This window comes from Delphinus delphis, chromosome 3 (assembly GCF_949987515.2).
Source record: "Delphinus delphis chromosome 3, mDelDel1.2, whole genome shotgun sequence".
NCBI classification, from domain to species: Eukaryota; Metazoa; Chordata; class Mammalia; order Artiodactyla; family Delphinidae; genus Delphinus; species Delphinus delphis.
This window is the reverse complement of record NC_082685.1, coordinates 61,326,298-61,345,737: the sequence shown is the minus strand read 5'-3', so window position 1 is coordinate 61,345,737 and position 19,440 is coordinate 61,326,298. Positions and strand designations below refer to the sequence as shown.

The window sequence follows — 19,440 nt, the reverse complement described above, 5'->3', positions numbered from 1 at the left end:
GAACCCGTGTCCCCTGCATCGGCAGGTGGACTCTCAACCACTGCGCCACCAGGGAAGCCCCTGTTATTACATTTTTTTAGTGTCACAGTCTTTGATTTTTAAGATTTGAATGACGTACCAGTTAATTTGTTTTTTTAATGCAATATCAATATTTGCTCATGTTTTCTAAATTCCTTATAAAATAAAGTTAATTTAGTCTGAGTTTTCCTAAAATTATCTTTGCTGAAATGTTTTCTGCTGTTTATCTAATTTTGTTTACATTGCTAGGCATGTGAGAGAGGTATTATACTCTCTGTATCTTTTTAAAAAAATTCTAGCAACACAAACTATATAGTTCTATCCAAAAATATCTTCCTGAAGAAGGCTCTTAGTCTTTAATGGTGTTTGTATTTGGCCTAAGATAGGCTGTAGGTGAAATAATGGGTCCATGTGCCAGTTGGTGTTTTATCACAGTGACACTCATTCTTAGAAAATGGAAGTATAGAATGAAATGATAATGGCTAGATTCTCTTCAACGCCTTTAGACAGTTTTATTATCTGATATATTTCATACCTTACTAGCCTTGTTGGTATGCACGTGGTATTGAACTGGTAGTCACAGTATACCTGTGACTGCAGTCCTTTTGCGGGAGGCATCCCCTATGTGCAAAGAAGTTTTTGTTTGAGCAGAACCAGCTCTTGAGTACCTGGGATGTAAAAATCCTACGAAGCCAGCTGTGGAGCCCACTTCTAAATAATTCATCAGCACCTTAAGAAACACATGCTAGAGAGCAAAGCCTCCAAAGTTATAACTTGTCTGTGTGTGAGCTCTTTTTCCTATGATGCCTTGCTTTGCTTTATAAAACCATCAGCTAAAGTCCTTTAGTGGCAGATAACATAGCACTTGTTTAAGATAAGAGCTGGGGGTCAATATCAAAAAAAAACAACCCAATCCAAAAATGGGCGGAAGACCTAAATAGACATTTCTCCAAAGAAGATATACAGATTGCCAACAAACACATGAAAGGACGCTCAACATCACTAATCATTAGAGAAATGCAAATCAAACCACAATGAGGTATCACCTCACACCGGTCAGAATGGCCATCATTAAAAAATCTACAGGGACTTCCCTGGTGGTGCAGTGGTTAAGAATCTGCCTGCCAATGCAGGGGACATGGGTTCGAGCCCTGGCCCAGGAAGATCCCAAATGCCGTGGAGCAACTAAGATTGTGCGCCACAACTACTGAGCCTGCTCTCTAGAGCCTGCAAGCCACAACTACTGAGCCTGTGTGCCACAACTACTGAAGCCCACGTGCCTAGAGCCCGTGCTCCGCAACAAGAGAAGCCACCGCAATGAGAAACCCGCGAGCCGCAATGAACAGTAGCCCCTGCTTGCCACAACTAGAGAAAGCCTGTGCCCAGCAACAAAAACCCAATGCAGCCAAAAAATAAAGAAATTAAAAAAAATCTACAAACAATAAATGCTGAAGAGGGTGTGGAGAAAAGGGAACTCTCTTGCACTGTTGGTGGGAATGTAAATTAATACAGCCACTATGGAGAACAGTATGGAGGTTCCTTAAGAAACCAAAAATAGAACTACCATATGACCCAGCAATTCCACTACTGGGCATATACCCTGAGAAAACCATAATTCAGAAAGAGTCATGTACCACACTGTTAATTGCAGCACTATTTACAATAGCCAGGACATGGAACCAACCCAAGTGTCCATCGATGGATGAATAGAAAAAGAAGGTGTGGCACATGTATACAATGGATTATTACTCAACCATAAAAAGAAACGAAATTGAGTTATTTGTAGGGAGGAGGATGGACCTCGACTCTGTCATAAAGAGGGAAGTAAGTCAGAAAGGGAAAAACATACATATGCTAACACATATATATGGACTCTTAAAAAAAATGGTTCTGATGAACCTAGGGGCAGGACAGAAATAAAGACGCAGATGTAGAGAATGGACTTGAGGACATGGGGAGGTGGAAGGGTAAGCTGGGACGAAGTGAGAGTAGCATTGACATATATATACTACCAAATGTAAAACAGACAGCTAGTGGGAAGCAGCTGCATAGCACAGGGAGATCAGCTCGGTGCTTTGTGACCACCTAGAGGGGTAGGATAGGGAGGGTGGGAGGGAGGCACAAGAGGGAGGGGATATGGGGGTATATGTATACATATAGCTGATTCACTTTGTTATACAGCAGAAACTAACACAACATTGTAAAGCAATTATACTCCAGTAAAGATGTTTTAAAAAATTTTTAAATAAAAAGATAGGGGCTGGGGGGAAAATGGTAGTTGAAGTGAAGTCCAGGGTAAAAAACTATATTTTGTTTAGTAAAATGCCCCATTCTGGTCCTTTTTAGATGATGGATGCTAAGTACATGTAGCAGGCGTGAATTCTGAGTGGCTAGCCCAATGTCAATGAGAATACTCTTCCTCTTAGAACTGAGTCTGGAGCTACCAGTTCTTCACATTGTGGTATATAGTTTTATGTAAGAATTGGAATCTATTGACATTTTCTTATGCCTTCTGCTTCTGGCATGAAAAGCTGAAGTTAACCTTTAAAAAAAGTGTGTATGTAAATATAGAGAAAGAGAACGGATGAATGTGTGTGGATAGGTAGAGGGGATGTCTTAACATTTTATTCAGTTTAGGTGTTGTAACCACCAGAAAACCTTAATAAATTCTCACTGGAGTGAGGCATTTGACTTGGAGTATAGCAACATCTTACATGTTGCTTAGTGAAACATATGCTGTGTTTTTAGGCCAGCTCTCTGGAGCTAAAGGTGGCTACATTTCCATCACTAGGTAAAGATTCCCTGGTGTATTACCAATTGCAGATATTTGAAGGTCCTTTTTTTCTGTATCAACTTATAATTTTACTTGAGCAGGAGTCCAAGTAGAGACATGAAGAAAAAGTGTAAGCAAATGAATTCTTTGCAATATCCCAACAATATCAGTGGTCTCACCTTTCTGGGGCTTTATGGCCAAACTGGTATGTAAGTGCATACCATCAAATCACATGACTAGTGAGGAATTTACTTTTGATTATTTTTCTTGACCTTGTTCTCTTCCAAATATGGCATAAGCTTATAGAAGTTCATGATTTTGAAGCTCAAGCCTTTAAAAATTCTATATTTGTGTTAACCTTGTTCTTCTAGAGGGGTAAAAATGTGAAATAAAAAAAAGTTTTAACCCCTTTGGAAAACTGGAACTCAGAGTTACTCTCGCAGATATCATTAGGATTACTGCAAAAGCTATAGAGTTTCAGAATTTAAGAAAATTCTAATTATCTTTAATAAATGGAAATACGTGATACTTCAGGTTTTGAGTATTAGTCCCTTTTCACAATTTTGCCTATTATAGAATAAAGAAAATGTGAGGATTCAGTATGAAAAATGTGCTCTTTGACCACAGAAAAAGCATGTCATTTGAACTTGGCACTTGGTAGTAGGTGGATTTTTTTGCAGCCTGTCAACTCCCAGCAGTTCTAGAAGCCTTGGGTGTTAAAGTGTCCTTGGCCTTTATTCCTGAATTCTTAGGAGGCTCTCAGGTGCCTGTGTCCAGCCCGTGCAAGGTAATATCGAAGGTAATATTTTCTTTCCATACCTTTGCCTGAGGGAGGCTTCTGGGAGCTGAGATTCCTAAAACTCTACTGTAGACTTTTGAAAAAGAGTCCTCCCCATCCCCGAAGCCAACCCACGCCCAAGTCTCAGATTTGGAAAGCTCCATGGAAAGAGCAGGGGAGTGGATGTCTTTAAAGAGAGCCCAAGTTCCCCTGTAACTTTTTACAGTCTAGAGTTGCTATTATAAGTGTGTTTGGGATGGTACTAATTCTGTGATACATATTCAAGTTTGAAAGCCACTGATAATCTTCACTTTGTTTTGTTCTTGGATTTTGACTGCCTGTTATCTAAAGCAGTGGTCTTCAAAGTGGGGCACATGTTTAGTAAGCCATTGGAAAAAGGGAGAAAACACTGGATCCTCTCTTTGTATTTCTTCTTTGAAATCTCATCTTTTAGGTTCCCACATGCCATGGGGCAGCTAAGCCCGCGCACCACAGCTACCAAGCCCACGGGCCGCAAACTACAGAGCCTACGCGCTCTGGAGCCTGCGCGCTGCAACTAGAGAAGAGAAAACCCGCACGCCACAACAAGAGAGAAGCCTGAGCACTGCAACGAAGAGCCTGCGTGCCGCAACTAAGACCCAACGCAGCCAAAAAAAAAGAAGTCCACATTAAATCTCATCCTTTAAATTTTTTGAGTAGATTTTATAATATGTTGTTACATGATATATCATGTATAGTATTATTACAGTTTAGAATAACAGTTCATATACATAATTATAAATAAATTCACATATTGGGTGATACTTGGACAACCTTAGGCAAGTTGATTTAATGCTTTAAAATGTCTCATTTTTTTCATACATAAAATAGAGATAATACCTTATCTGTTTTTGTGAGGATAAGATGAAACAATTACATATAAAACATTAAAGCATATAAAAACAGTGCCTGGCATATGGTAAGCATTCAATAAATATTAGTACTCTTATTACAATGGGTGAATGGGAGTGCATTTTCTTAGGCTATCTTTCAATAGTGTTGTGTCTTTCAGTATTGCTATAAGCTGTATATCTAGCAAGGACAGTCAGTGGCTACTGATAAAATCTAGAAAGTGAGATTCATTTTTCCTATGGATATCTTTCGGTTCAAATGAATAGCATTTAAGAACACTTGTTGCCTTAATTGAAAGGTCTTTAGGGGCAGCCAGTTTCCCACTCTAGTCGAATATTCCTTTTATGGCCTTCCATTCACATGTATACAATCACCGCTTATCATACAAAAGTCTTATTAACTAGTGGTTTGTCTATATTATCTGGCCTACTCTGGGCCAGGCTGAGGTTTTTGGAGAAGGAATGAAAAATGTCGAACTGAGTCCAAATCGTATTTCACGTATACACTATTGAAGAAATGGAGGTAAGTCAAATAGTGTGACAATTAAAAGTGTGCTCTTTTTGCAAATGAAGTGATGATAAATGGATATGCTCTTGAAAAAGCATATCCATTTATCTACCTGTGTTTTGTGTACTATAGCACCTCATGAAGACCAACCTGAGATAATTATCCGAAAACACCAGATCATTGCATTTAACACTGTATTTTGATTATTTTGAGTTTCTGCCTACCACACCAGAATGTAAACTTCCTGATGTTAGGGACCTTGTCTGTCCTGCATAGCTTGTACTTTGAATTCAATAAATAGTTGAATTAACTAGTTACTTGTCCATAGTCACACAGCTAGTAAGTGGTAGACTGAGGATTTAAATCCACATCTTTCTTTACCTATTAGCTCATTTTATTTCACAGCCCTACAAAAAAGACATTATCTTCATTTCACACATATGGAAACTTCTGGAAAAAGCAGTGACTTGTCCGAGGTACCATAGGAGGTGAATGGCAGACAGACATTCAAACCCGGGAATGTCTGACTTCCTCTATTACTCTGGCTACTTCCCCATTGGGCCTGCAAATCATTTGACCTTATTAGTGTGAAAGGTTTTTTTGGCCGTGCCTTGCAGCTTGCGGGGATCTTAGTTCCCTGACCAGGGATTGAACCCTGGGCCCTTGGCGGTGAAAGTGGGGAGTCCTAACCACTGGACCACCAGGGAATTCACAAAAGTTTTCTGCTTAAGTGGTTTTATGTACAAACGCCATTTCAGTTGGAAGTTTAAAGTTATGGATCTGGAATAGTCATGGTATGGCAGCACAGCAGTGCATTCTCACATTTCCCTTCAAGAATAAAAAAGAAAACTTCCTTAGAGAAAACTTGTCTTCAAAAAGTTTTTTGGAAGGCTACTTAATATCCCCTAAAATCTGTGTACATATTTTAGCTGTTTTCTGTATTGGTATTCTCCTTTTATATATGAGCAATAGTATGATCAGTCCTGTTTTCTAGTATTCTATAGGAGTAATTAGAATGATTGTTAGAATCATTTCACAAAACCCTGCTTGCCAAAAAATGATTGAGCTTGCCTGTTTTATGTACTGTATTTGGTTTGCCTCCTAGCTTGTGTACTCACCCAGAAAAGTTGTTGCTCTTTATTTCCAGCTGACAGCAGCACTGGGCCAAGTGTTGTGCTCATGGTGCAATTCAGTGTTAAGAATTATCTCCTCAAACAGTCTTCATTGCATGGGCAAAAGGGATAATAAGCACCTGCCTCTGGCCTCTTCATGCTGTCAAAGAAGTGTCTTCCTGGGAATCCCCCGGTGGTCCAGTGGTTAGGACTCTGCGCTTTCACTGCTGGGGCTGGGAACTAGGATCTTGCAAGCAGCAGAGCCTGGCCGGAAAAAATAAAAGTTTTAAAATAAAATAAAACAACAACCATGATCTGTTAAAAAAAAAAAAAAGTGTCTTCCTCTCGGCAGCCTTCCTAATTCTGGATCCTCTCCTTTCTGACGTTTTAGAATTAACGGACCGAAGAACCAGGGAAACTAATCCCTTCTGCTAAGTGGCTTGTATGGGGTGACCCATATGCCAGAAATCTCGCAACAGCTACATAGAAGGGGAGATTTTGTAAGCAAGCTAATTCTTGTCTCATCCCTTCCTGTGATGGTGGAATGAAGAATATGGTAATTCAGAGGAGGTCATGGATATAAAAACTTGTTAAACTTTTAATATTAGCTTCACAAAATGAGGCTTTTCATTATTACATGGTGCTAGGACTGAGGGCCCAAACGCCTCATGTTATTTGAATATTCCCCATTTTATTTGCAGGTGGAGATTTCACCCGACCCATTCGTAAGTAACTAAAAGAGGCTGAATCCTTTTAATGTGCTTTGGGCAGCACCTAGCACAATAAGGGAATAATAAATCTTTTTGCCAACGGTGATTAAAAGCACAGTTTCTGTAACAAGAATGCTGGGTTCAAATCTTGACTCCACCATTAGTCCTGTAATCTGAAAAATGGGGTCGGTAGTAGATCCAGCATCACAGGATTGGGTTGAAAAATCCACGTTAGGAAGTTATCCCTTTGGTCGTGCGATCTGCACCAGAGCCTAAGGAGCTCCTTCCTAAGCCCCACCTCCTGTCGGCCACGTGCCGCGCAAGCGCAGCCCGGCTCCCTGGGCTACTCTCCGCAGGCTTGCGTGCTGGTCGTCGGCGGGAGATTGGGTCTCGCGACGTGCGTGTGCGTGTGCGTGCGCGTGGGCGGCACTCGCGAGCTCGCGCACGCCGCTGCTTGCTCCACGGGGCTGTGGTGGCCTCTTCCTGCTCGGTCCGGTGGTGCACTGTGAGCGGTGGCTGAGGTCGGAGCTGTGAACCAGCGTCCGCTTCGCCGCTGCCGCCGCCCTGCCTGCTTTTCCCTCTGTCTTGGGCTCTACGCGCAGTGTAGAGGCGCCGGGCTGGAAAGAGAGCGGCGCCAGCGTGAGGTTCCCAGCCGATGGGCAGCCCCTGGGCGCGCTGAGGGGCCGGGCTACTGGCGGCTGAGGTAGGTGGGCGCGTGGGGGTTTGTCAGACTGGCCGGGAGCAGAGTCGGGGCGGCGGGTGCTCGTGGAGAAGGCAAGGAGGGGGCCAGAATGAGGGCCTAGCCAGCTGGTGAGAACAGGTCTCCGACCCGCGCCTGAGAAGGGGCTCTGGCCTAGCTCGGAGCGAGAGGAGGGACCCCGGTCGTAGCCTGCTCTTCTCCGGGCTTGAAGCCATTATTTAGGGGAAATTCCTCCTGCGGCGGGGGGAGGGGTCACCCTTTCTTTTCTTTGCGAGGTCAGAATCCTCATTCCTCCCCGCCATCACTTTAAATTAATGCTTGCTGGCTTCGAGATGGACGTCTAGATGGAGTGGCCTGTGGACTTGACCAGCTTGCAGAACTCCGGTGCACGACAGCGGGCTATCAGTTATGATTATCGAAGAGGGTTCACAACCCTCTCTTTAGTGTGGGCGTGTATTTGCTGCAAAGTTCTTATTGCTGATACATTAATAATCGCTTTCGGGCACAACAGGTAATGAATTTTTAAACGCCTCTTGTCAAATAAGGATTCCGGCACTGGGGAGACTGCGCCGTGGAGGCACAATTAAAGAGTAGAAAGAAGACAAAGAAGACCGTTATTTATCTTCTCTCCTAGTATAAGAACTTTCCGTGGTGGAGCAGGATGCGTCGCTACTGGCATTTGTTTTAGCCTTTGCTGAATAGACTTTCTGAGTGATTGAGGTCGATCACCAATGGACTTTAATTTAGAATTATAAAATCGCATATGATTTTAGCTAGTTGTTACAAGTCAAATGACCTGAAATAACCTCTGAGAATTATGTGGTGTTCGCTCCTCGGAAGAGAGCAGAACTTGGTTTTCTTGAAAGGAAGATTTTCTCCATGTTTAAAAATGAATGCATTGTGAAGTTACTAAAAATAGTTCTTTATGTTGACAGTGATGACTGCCACATTCAGGAGAAGGAAAAGGAATTATTTCGTAAAGAACAGCCCACGGAAAGACTTCAGGGGTTAAATACGCAGTAAAACAGCTTCAGGGATGGCAAGTTTTAGCATATGCTTTTAAGAATTCTAACTGAGTCATAGTTAAAATATATCGAAGCTCTTAGTTAATTCCCTTATATTTAGTGAACTATTTTAAAAGATAATTAATCTTTGCTAGTTCTGTATTCTTGGATTTCGTTCAGCCCAAACTTTCTAGAAATGTAGTATTCATTCTGACTCTATTAAGAAATATGGCCTGCATGCTTTCAATGAACTCTGTACTATAGTATGGGAAGAGTCTTTCAAGAAAGAACAGTTAGCTGGCGAGCCCTGAGGTGGATGGAACCAGGGAGGCGTTATTAAATGTAGGATTAATGCTTGTATATGCACATACTGCATACAAACATACAAATTCTAGGGCTTCCTTGGTGGCGCAGTGGTTGAGAGTCCGCCTGCCGATGCAGGGGACACGGGTTCGTGCCCCGGTCCGGGAAGATCCCACGTGCCGTGGAGCGGCTGGGCCCGTGAGCCATGGCCGCTGGGCCTGCGCGTACGGAGCCTGTGCTCCGCGGCGGGAGAGGCCACGGTGGTGAGAGGCCCGCGTACCGCAAACAAACAAACAAACAAAACATACAAATTCTGCATGCGCCCGCCTGTGTGTGTGCGTGTGTTTATGATGGTTATGCACACAAGGATCTAATGGTGCTGACTCCCATCTTAAAAAGTTGACACCTGAAAGTAGAAAGGGATTGGTTTTAGCTCTGTTTCTTGTTTCAGTTAACTTAAAAAAAATAATAAATTTACTTATTTATTTATTTTTGGCTGTGTTGGGTCTTTGTTGCTGCGTGTGGGCTTTCTCTAGTTGCGGTGAGTGGGGTCTACTCTTCGTTGCAGTGCACGGGCTTCTCATTGGGTGGTTTCCCTTGTTGCGGAGCACGGGCTCTAGGTGCGTGGGCTTCAGTATTTGTGGCACGCGGGCTCTAGAGCACGGACTCAGTAGTTGCAGCGCACGGGCTTAGTTGCTCCATGGAATGTGGGATCTTCCTGGACCAGGGCTCGAACCCATGTCCCCTGCATTGGCAGGCAGATTCTTAACCACTGAGCCACCAGGGAAGCCCCTTTATTTAACTATTTACATGAGTAAAAGTCATAGTAAATTTCTTGTCCAGCTTCTTAATCAGTAATTGAGTAAGCAGAATACTGTACTGATTTCTTGGTGGTAGCAGGGAAGGAAAATATAGAACATATAGAAGACTTGCCCTTTAGAAATGTTCTTTAAGTCAGTATCTTACTATCTTCCCTGGGATAAAGAGCTTTACTCCTGTCTATTTTGTGTCCTGATGCTTAGAATAGTGTTTTGCATGGAGTTGGCCCTCAATAAACGTGAGCAGTGTCAGAAGTTAATTAACATAATACAAACCAAATTCATAAATTCCTGGAGAAGATTAAAGTAGTTGAAGATGGGTGGATTTTTTTTTTATTGCAGGTCTACTGTTTAAATGGTGTGTTTTTCTTCAGTGTTGGTTGTCTGAGTAAAGGATATGTGGCAGAATCTTGCTTCTGAAAGCCTAACATAATGTAAGCTGAGACTGTATATCCTGAGTGATAATAGGTGGTGAATGTTCTGATATATTAAGAGAAAATGAAGTTAAAGGAAGTAAGGTCCAGAGGGAAGATTTTGGTAAGTTAGTGATAGGAATTTAAAAGGCATGAGCTATAAACCATTGAAACAGATTATAGGAAAAAAACATTTTCTCCCTTTACTGGCAGTGCTACTTGTGGAAGAGAACTGGTACCTTTCTATCTCTTTATACTAGAGCTTTCCAGCAGGGTGATTTCTGAATAATAAAATTGAAAAAGGGATCACTGTGGGAATTCCCTGACAGTCCAGTGGTTAAGACTGTCGGCACTTTCACTGTGTGGTCCAAGCCTCAGGGCACGGCCCAAAGAAAGAAAGAAAAAGTGACCACTTTTTCTCTTATAATCTGCTCAAAGGTCTCAGTGTGTTTCTCTTTGTATTTGCATGTGGGCTCTAGTCTAGTTTTATTGGCAATAAACTAGTATTTTGATTCCTATCTAATTCCTGTGTATATTTCTCAGTTAGTTTATAACTTGTAGGGGAGAGGAATGTGGTTGGTCCCTTCACAAATCCCAACGTTGGCTTTTTTTCAATTTGGAAAACAAATCTATTTGATTTAGATGTTGTAGATGTTATCAATAGAAAGGTTCTGTGGATATTTGGAGAGGTTATCAACAGAACAGTTTTATGATTATTTGGAGAAGTTATCAACAGATTTTATGGATATTTGGAGAGGTAGGAGCTTAAGATGTGAATAAAAACTTCAACAGGAGTGTTTTATTTTTTTATAAATTTATTTATTTTTGGCTGAGTTAGATCTTCGTTGCTGTGTGCGGGCTTTCTCTAGTTGCGGCGAGCGGGGGCTACTCTTCGTTGCGGTGCACAGACTTCTCATTGAGGTGGCTTCTCTTGTTGCGGAGCACGGTCTCTAGGCAGGCGGGCTTCAGTAGTTGTGGCTCACGGGCTCTAGAGCGCAGGCTCAGTAGTTGTGGCGCCTGGGCTTAGTTGCTCCGCGGCATGTGGAATCTTCCCGGGCCAGGGCTCGAACCTGTGTCCCCTGCATTGGCAGGTGGATTCTTAACCACTGTGCCACCAGGGAAGACCAACAGGAGTATTTGAAATTGAGTTTTCGGTTTTCATTTTAGTATAGCTGAGTGATTCCCATGATAGGTGGCAGATTTTTCCCCCCAAGGAATATTTGGCAGTGTCTGGAGAATATTTTGCTTGTCACAGATTGGGAGGGTAAAGAGGAGGGTGTAGCTACTGACATCAAGAGGGTGGAGTGGGTAGACGCCAGGGATGCTGCTAAGCATCTTAAAATGCACAGGACAACCCCATCCTCCACCTGCCCCCACCCAAAAGAATTATCTGACTCAAATGATAGTGGTGCTGTTGAGAACCCCAGTTGGTTCTGAAGTCAAATTATCTGAATTTGTATTTGGCTTTACCATTTCCTAATGTGTGACCCTGGCAAGTTGCTTAAAGTTCCTGCCTCAGTTTCTGTAAAACAGAGCTAACAATATGTTCCCCATGGAGTTGAATGATTAAGTGATGATTAAGTCAGATAATGTGCAAAGGGCCAAACTTATTACCTGGCACGTAGAAAAATCTGAAAAAACTTTCAGCTAATATCATTACATTTGGAACACATCTTGATGATCTCTTCTTCTTTCTTTTTTTTTAAACATCTTTATTGGGGTATAATTGCTTTACAATGGTGTGTTAGTTTCTGCTTTATAACAAAGTGAATCAGATCTCTTCTTATTTCTCATCTGAAATTAGAATTTGGGCAAATGAAGTGATAATAAACTCATTCTCTATCCTTGGAGAATAAGTGAAGAATCACTCCATTTAATGTTTGTGTTTGGCTCACTCTTGTTTTATGTTTTCAAGTCTATAAGGCTTCTGCCATAAACAAGTAGCTTCTCATTGTAAATGTTTTTCCTTCATAGTTAAGACTTTAAGCTAGCTGGCCAGTGGCTCTATATCTGTTGATTCTCAGCAAATATTTAGTAATGTAACTGAATTCAGTTCTTTGACTTCATTTCCATTTCCTTTTACCTTTATAACTGAAATAAATTTGCAGTGGTTTTGGCTCACATTGATTATCTATTCTTAGCCTCTGGGAGTAACTATTTTCATAACTGAGGTTTTGGTACAATTTTACATTTATGAAAGGTGCAGGCGAACTTCTAACAACTTGGGGCTGGACCTTCGTATACATTCAAAATATGAATTGGAACCCATGTGGTTTTTTTTGTTTTTTACCTTATCGAAATATAATACTGTAGTCTATATAGACTCTCATTTTCTGTGTGTCTAAACGATATGGCTAAATAGAGAAACAATTCACAGGGATGTCTTCACAGATAGAGAGTTTGGAATGTTTGTTAATAAGCCACAGAGCTCTTGTAAGGGAAGAAGATCCACATCATTATTTATGGTCAAGGGAGAAAGCAGTGTGGCACATTCAACTTTTTGTCTTGATAACCACACTTTAAAAATGGAAAGTTTTGGGCTTCCCTGGTGGCGCAGTGGTTGAGAGTCCGCCTGCCGATGCAAGGGACGCGGGTTCGTGCCCCAGTCCAGGAAGATCCCACATGCCGCGGAGCGGCTGGGCCCGTGAGCCATGGCCGCTGAGCCTGCGCGTCCAGAGCCTGTGCTCCACAACGGGAGAGGCCACGACAGTGAGAGGCCCGCGTACCGCAAAAAAAAAAAAAAAAAAAAGGTTTCCATTAGCTGAAATAAGCGAACATTTATAGAAACTACAGAGACTTATACTACAAAAATATGTGTAACAATCATAATAAAATACTTTTTTTTTTTTTTTTTGCGGTACGCGGGCCTCTCACTGTCGTGGCCTCTCCCGTTGTGGAGCACAGGCTCCGGACGCGCAGGCTCAGCGGCCATGGCTCACGGGCCCAGCCGCTCCGCGGCATGTGGGATCTTCCTGGACTGGGGCACGAACCCGCGTCCCTTGCATCGGCAGGCGGACTCTCAACCACTGCGCCACCAGGGAAGCCCTAATGGAAACCTTTGTTTACCCTTTATGTTGTTATTGCCTCCTGTTTGGATAGAATAGTTTAGAGGGAGTCAGTACCTTTGGCCAACAGATTGTGTTCTTTCCTTGGTACATTCTATCTTTTGTAAAGTGTAACATACACTCAGGATTCTGTATAAATAATAAATGATGATAATGATAAGGAAGTGTCCACCTTGTGAAAACTGGCCAGATCAGAAGTATACATGTGGGAAATATAATGAAAGGCCAAAGGAAGACATTCTAAGAATGCTAGGGAAACTTAAGAAAAAAAGAATCATGTTAATAACAATTCTTGTCTTTATTATTATCTTTTTAGGATTTAGTAGTCTAAAAGAAAAGAGCCTACAAAATGTAGCAGATTTCATGTACACACTTTGCTAATTCCTAAGTAGAGAACATTGTAACTACAAAATCAGAACTAGAGTTATCTTGCATGGCATTTGTGCCTGCCAGTGATTAAATTGAGGGAAAAAAAAAAGTATCTGAATCTGCTGATGTGTGTTTGTTTATAAGTGGTCTGGAGTCCTGCCTGTCAGCTAATTTTAGAGAGCCTGCATAGTTGTTGGAAGACAGACTGTTTTCCCACTAAATGCTGTCATACAGATATATATTTGTATATGTGTATTTATGCATATTTGTCTTTTATTTTTGGTAGAAAATGATGCATCCCGTTGCCAGCAGTAATCCAGCTTTTTGTGGGCCTGGCAAACCTTCCTGCCTCAGTGAAGATGCCATGAGGGCTGCTGATCAGTTTGACATATATTCCTCCCAGCAAAACAAATACAGCCACACAGTCAGCCACAAACCAATGGCTTGTCAGAGGCAAGACCCATTAAATGAAACACACTTGCAGACTACAAGTGGCAGAAGCATAGAGATAAAAGATGAACTAAAGAAAAAGAAAAATCTCAACCGATCTGGTAAGCGTGGCCGGCCTTCAGGAACCACCAAATCAGCAGGATACCGGACCAGCACGGGCAGACCCCTGGGAACCACCAAAGCAGCTGGATTTAAGACAAGTCCAGGCAGACCTTTGGGTACAACTAAAGCTGCGGGATACAAAGTCAGCCCAGGGAGACCTCCAGGTAGCATTAAAGCTCTATCCCGTCTTGCCGATCTTGGTTATGGCTGTGGGACTGCTGCTTTTCCTTACCCTATGATGCATGGTAGAGCAGTTCATGGCGTAGAGGAAACCAGCAGCGAAATCAAGCCGCCCAATGAGTGAATGAGGCAGGAAAGGAGGGCCAGGTTTAGAAGGAAGATTGTGAATAATCCCAAAGCTTGGTTTTATTTTGACATATATGATTTTATGGCCTGGGCTTTCCAAATTTGTTTTCCCATTTGATTTTTTTTTTCCTGCTTTTGCTCAGAAACTGTCATATGCTGACAGATGCACTCAGGGCATAGCAGTGGCATTGTCTTTGTACATAGGTTCAAGTGTAACACCTATTTAAATCATTTTTGCTTTTCCTTTGGAGTTATGGTCGTGTCTCATTTCATTACTACTTTTGGGTCATTCTAAATAGATGCTTCATGTATTAAACAACTGAAACCATTATACCTATTAGTTTGTGAAGTAAGCTTACAATATAATAAAGATAATATCTAAGGTATTATTAACTGATGGAACAAAGCAAACTAATGATTCAGGATTACTTGAGGTAGTGGCTGTGAGGTTTTTTTGTAACATGTTCATGAGACAAGGCACAGATATTTGTATGCTTTGGCATTTACTTAGGTTTCATATGTTAAAAATCTTATTTTTAATGTTCTAGGTTTAAGCAGCTTCCTATTTATTGATCTACATGGCATTAGTTGATTTAACTATCATTCCTTTAAAAATTCTTTAGTGTTTGCCTTTCAGCCATGTTAGGTTGTGTATTTTTTAATTGCCTAAGAGCATGTATACCAAACACTACAAACAATTCATATTTACAAAAAAAATAAACTTTTTTATAAAAACTGCACATTACATTTTTGGTGAAATATTGAATACAGTGCATTCTGAGAATAGCATATTTAATATAATAGGAAAAGAAACATTCTTAAGGTCTGCATGTTGCTGTAGTTACTACATTTTGTCTTTCATATACTTAGTTTTAAAGCATTATGCTTAAAGCATTTATTAATGTTCATTCATTAAGAATATTTTTTAGTTTTTTCTGATAAATTGTCCCATTGCATTAGCAGTTACTGTGGTTTCAGGTCTGTATCTACCAAAGGACAAAAATTGAATGGTAGACCGTAAAACTGGTATAAACAAAATGTAGTTTTCTGACTGTCAGAACCCAAATATTAAGAAGTATATAGGAATCCATCTATGCATGAAACATGTAAGAAATATGTTGGTTAGTTTAATTAAAAATCTCATGGTTGCTCTAGTGAGACCGCTTCATTCAAAATAAATTTTTTTTCTGACAGTGTTTGCTTTAGAAGCAAAATAGATAGGAAAGAAAAAAACATATTGGGTAGATACGTATAGAAGGGACAGGGGGATATCTCTCTTCCCTCTTTCTGAAAGTAATATTCTTTGTTAATATACATTTTATTTATTCTGAGTTCTAAATAAAATAAACTATTATAAACTTTGGATTTGGAAAAAAAAATTCCACTGAACTTTAAAGTTACAGTGTATATGTATTTGTGAGCTTAAATGCCTTTGAGATTATAATGTAGATTTGCAGGACCCCAAAACTTTTAAAATAATTAAAATTTTAAAAGGGCACATACTGTGTTGTTTGGGCTTGCTCTCAGTTACTGCAAACTCTGACTGCAAATGGATGTCATGTTTCATACCTTTTTTATCAGGAAAAAAGCAGCAAGCCTTCAGGTGTTCCAGTGATGCCTGACACAATGAGCTGGACTTTATGCTGCTCTTTACAGTAAGAGGTGTTGCATTGTATGTGGGGACTGTGTGTGCACTGGCATCTAAGACAGTGACCTCAACAATTTTAGCTTTGCACAAACCATAGAGAACAATGTTGGATGACTACATAATCAGTTGTAACATTCTGGCAGCTAAATTGCTACAAGAGTTTCTTCTTGCAGAAGCTTAAAATATAAAACTTTTAAAATAATTTACTTAGAACAGTATAACTTCTGACACACACACAGATGCTTATGTCTTTATTCATAAGTTCATCCATCCACTTTTATTATGTATCTGTCATTTAGTTGTTTCTCAAGATGATGTTCAGCAGTTGGCTGCTTAGAAATCCTCTTTTGAATTCCTGAAAACAGTTGTTTAATTAAATGTTCTTCCATGGAATTATATATATCACTGTCAAGGGTTTGGTTGCAGGTTGTGTTTTATAGTACACCCATTTGACATTTCCCTTTCGGTTTATTTGCTTTCCTGATTTTGTTATACATGCTCTTTCTCCCTGCCTTTTTCTACATTCATTCCCCTCCCCCTTTCTCCATCCTCCAGCACATCTACTCGGTGGTGCTGTGCTGTGTGTCAGAAGATAAAGCAGGTGTGTTAATGTATGATGAATCTTATATACAACTTAATGAAATGGTGAGATCAACTAAAGGAAGTATGTTCATAACAGTGTTTATTAACATCAGGAGCTATGTCCCAGGAAAAAAGGGGGGGCGAATGGCTACTTTTGTGAATGGATAACATCATTTAAAAAGCTGAATTTTCTGTGTTCATGTGAGTCGTTACCTGGAGTATTAGATCTGTATGCTGATGAGCATCTCCTGATTGCACTTCCTTTTCTCCTTGTGAACAGTTTGTTGGTGCCATGATGAAGAGAAAGACATCTAAATGATAACATGAATGAAGTCTTAAAATACAAAATATTTTTACTTCTCTATAAAGACTACATTGTGCATCTTTTGTAACACTGTCTCTTGTCATGATAAACACTGAAATAGCATGTTAAACAATTGCCTATACTTTAATATAATCAGTTGGGGAAAACTGGCCTTTTCCTCCCACTGTATGATTGTTCCTTGAAAGGTAAATTAGTAATTTTATATTGTGTAATTCTGTTCTTCACAAAATAGGTTTCACTATTCTATATTAAAACTTTGGTCAGAAAATGATCTGCTCTTCAAGTAAGTTTGCTTTACTTTTTTCTTTAAAAAATATTTTAACATGCCTTATTTATTCTTATATTAACAAATTAGGAGCTAATACAGATGAAACTTCCATTTTTGACAGCTATAACCTTGCATAACTAATCTTTAGCGTGGGATGATTTTGATACTATCTTTGGAGTTTTGCACTGGATATTTAAAAAAATGCTAGCACAGTGTATTGGAAGAAAATAAGTGATTAATTTTTAATATTTGGGGATGTTTTAAAAATCAGTATTTCAGTTAGACTAAAAAATTCTTTATATTTTTTATTTACTTTTTAAAAGAAACATCTGTTAAAGTAGTAAAAGTAATATTCATTCCAAACTAATGTTTGTGTGAATTTACATGTATATTTTCATGAAATAAGAATAGCGTTTCTTTGAATTAAGGAGGAAAAAAAATTATCTGGATCCATTTATTAGGTTAAAGGTGATTCATCCAATGTAAGAAAAACCAGTGTATGAGCTAAAGAAAAAAAAAAGTTTCTCTTTTATATTCTAAGACGCTTTAAAAGAACAATTCAGGGGATATTGACAATAACTGCTACTCTGCCAGTCATTGTCTATATATGCAGTAAAATTTTATGATCCCTTTATAGTAAATTATCAATATAAGAATTCACAACAGTTGTTCAGAACATTTTTTCCCTTGAACATAAGATATTTTGATGCTATTATGTTTTTGTTTTTATTATAGCTTAACTATATGCTATTAAACTCTAGGATGTATCTAAATCTTTCCTTTGCTTTTCCCCCCTACTCCCAAGTAGATAAATCTGTGCTCTCACAAATAATGTATTTAATTTTTGGAAAATTTAATGCTATAGTAAATCAAGCGTGTGATTTATAGTAATCAGACCACTTTGATTCTTTGAGTTTCAGTTTCCTTTTTCCACAGGTAATTATGGAGAAAATAATTACCAGTTAACTGATATAAGCACGCTGTTCTCTGCTGTAAAAAGTCTGAATAGATACTGTGTATGTTTTTATGTCCATGAACTTGAGCTACTCGTGTGCAATTATGTGTATGGGAATGGAGTAGTGTTCATGATTTGTATCTACATCATCATATGGATGTATATTTATTAATAAAGTCATTACTTTAAAACCAACTATGTTTACTACTTTATTTCTTAGCAAAGTATTTTCCAAGTAGGGTAATTGTAAATGGTAAAACCTCTTTCATGATTGGTGGTCTTGTATTTTCCTTGGGTTGTGCTTTCTGAAATCTGCCTCTCTCTACTTGTTTTTCTCAAAATAGTAATTATATATTTGTAATTTAAACTTCTAACTTATAAATGAATCTCATTTTCTTCCAATTATTAAGATACTTCAGGCTAATGGTTCTACTAAAGGCTTAAATTATTATTATTTTTTAATAAATTTATTTATTTATTTTTGGCTGCATTGGGTCTTTGTTGCTACGCACGGGCTTTCTCTAGTTGCGGCGAGCGGGGGCTACTCTTCGTTGCAGTGCACTGGCTTCTCATTGTGGTGGCTTCTCTTGTTCTGGAGCATGGGCTTTAGGCACACGGGCTTCAGTAGTTGTGGCACGTGGGCTCAGTAGTTGTGGCTCAGGGGCTTAGTTGCTCCACAGCATGTGGGATCTTCCTGGACCAGAGCTTGAATCTGTGTCCCCTGCATTGGCAGGCGGTTTCTTAACCACTGCGCCACCAGGGAAGCCCTAAAGGCTTAAATTTAAATGTGATTGATCCTTTTAGTTTGAAAAGTTTAGATATTAAATGTGGCTAACTTTTTTAGTGTTAACCTTAGGGATAGCAGCATGTGCATATTTTGTAACTGTCAAATATTGGAGATATAAAAAGAAAAACACTTTCTCCTAATTATTCGAATATCTAATTACCTTTTCCATTTTCTCTGAATCCTGCATATCATCTGGAACAGAGGCTGGCAAACTAAGACCCACTGCCTGTTTTTGTAGTTTCATTGGATTAGCCATTCCCATTTGTTTACATATTGTCTCTTGCTGCTTTTGCAGTACAATGGCAGACTTGAGTAGTTGTGACATAAGTCCTGCAAAGCCTAAAATTTACTGATTATTCCTTTCCTTACAGAAAAGTTTGCTGACCCCCCCTTATCTAGAAGGATAAATTGGAGTAGGAAACAGCAAATACAATTTAAAATTGAATTTCAAAACCTGAGCAAGTGATGGTTTTTGGGTTTGTTTTTTTTTCTGGCCACACCACATGGCATGTGGAACTTCACTGACCAGGGATTGAACCCACACTCCCTGCAGTGG

At 39.8% G+C, this 19,440-nt stretch overlaps 1 protein-coding gene across 4 annotated transcripts; it reads left to right on the top strand.

Annotated features, from left to right (window-relative positions):
• The first annotated feature begins 7,266 nt into the window (after positions 1 to 7,266).
• C3H5orf24 (chromosome 3 C5orf24 homolog) lies at positions 7,267 to 18,406 on the top strand. Of its 4 annotated transcripts, XM_060008821.1 has the most exons (4): positions 7,267 to 7,492; positions 13,748 to 14,177; positions 15,901 to 15,974; positions 16,523 to 18,392. In XM_060008821.1, the coding sequence occupies exons 2-3, from the start codon at positions 13,751 to 13,753 to the stop codon at positions 15,939 to 15,941; spliced, it is 468 nt and encodes a 155-aa protein (XP_059864804.1). In that variant the 5' UTR covers positions 7,267 to 7,492; positions 13,748 to 13,750; the 3' UTR covers positions 15,942 to 15,974; positions 16,523 to 18,392. The 4 variants fall into 4 exon arrangements, with proteins under 4 accessions (XP_059864804.1, XP_059864802.1, XP_059864800.1 ...); XM_060008819.1 differs by having other exon boundaries at positions 15,901 to 18,395; XM_060008817.1 differs by having other exon boundaries at positions 13,748 to 18,406.
• Positions 18,407 to 19,440: the final 1,034 nt, after the last annotated feature.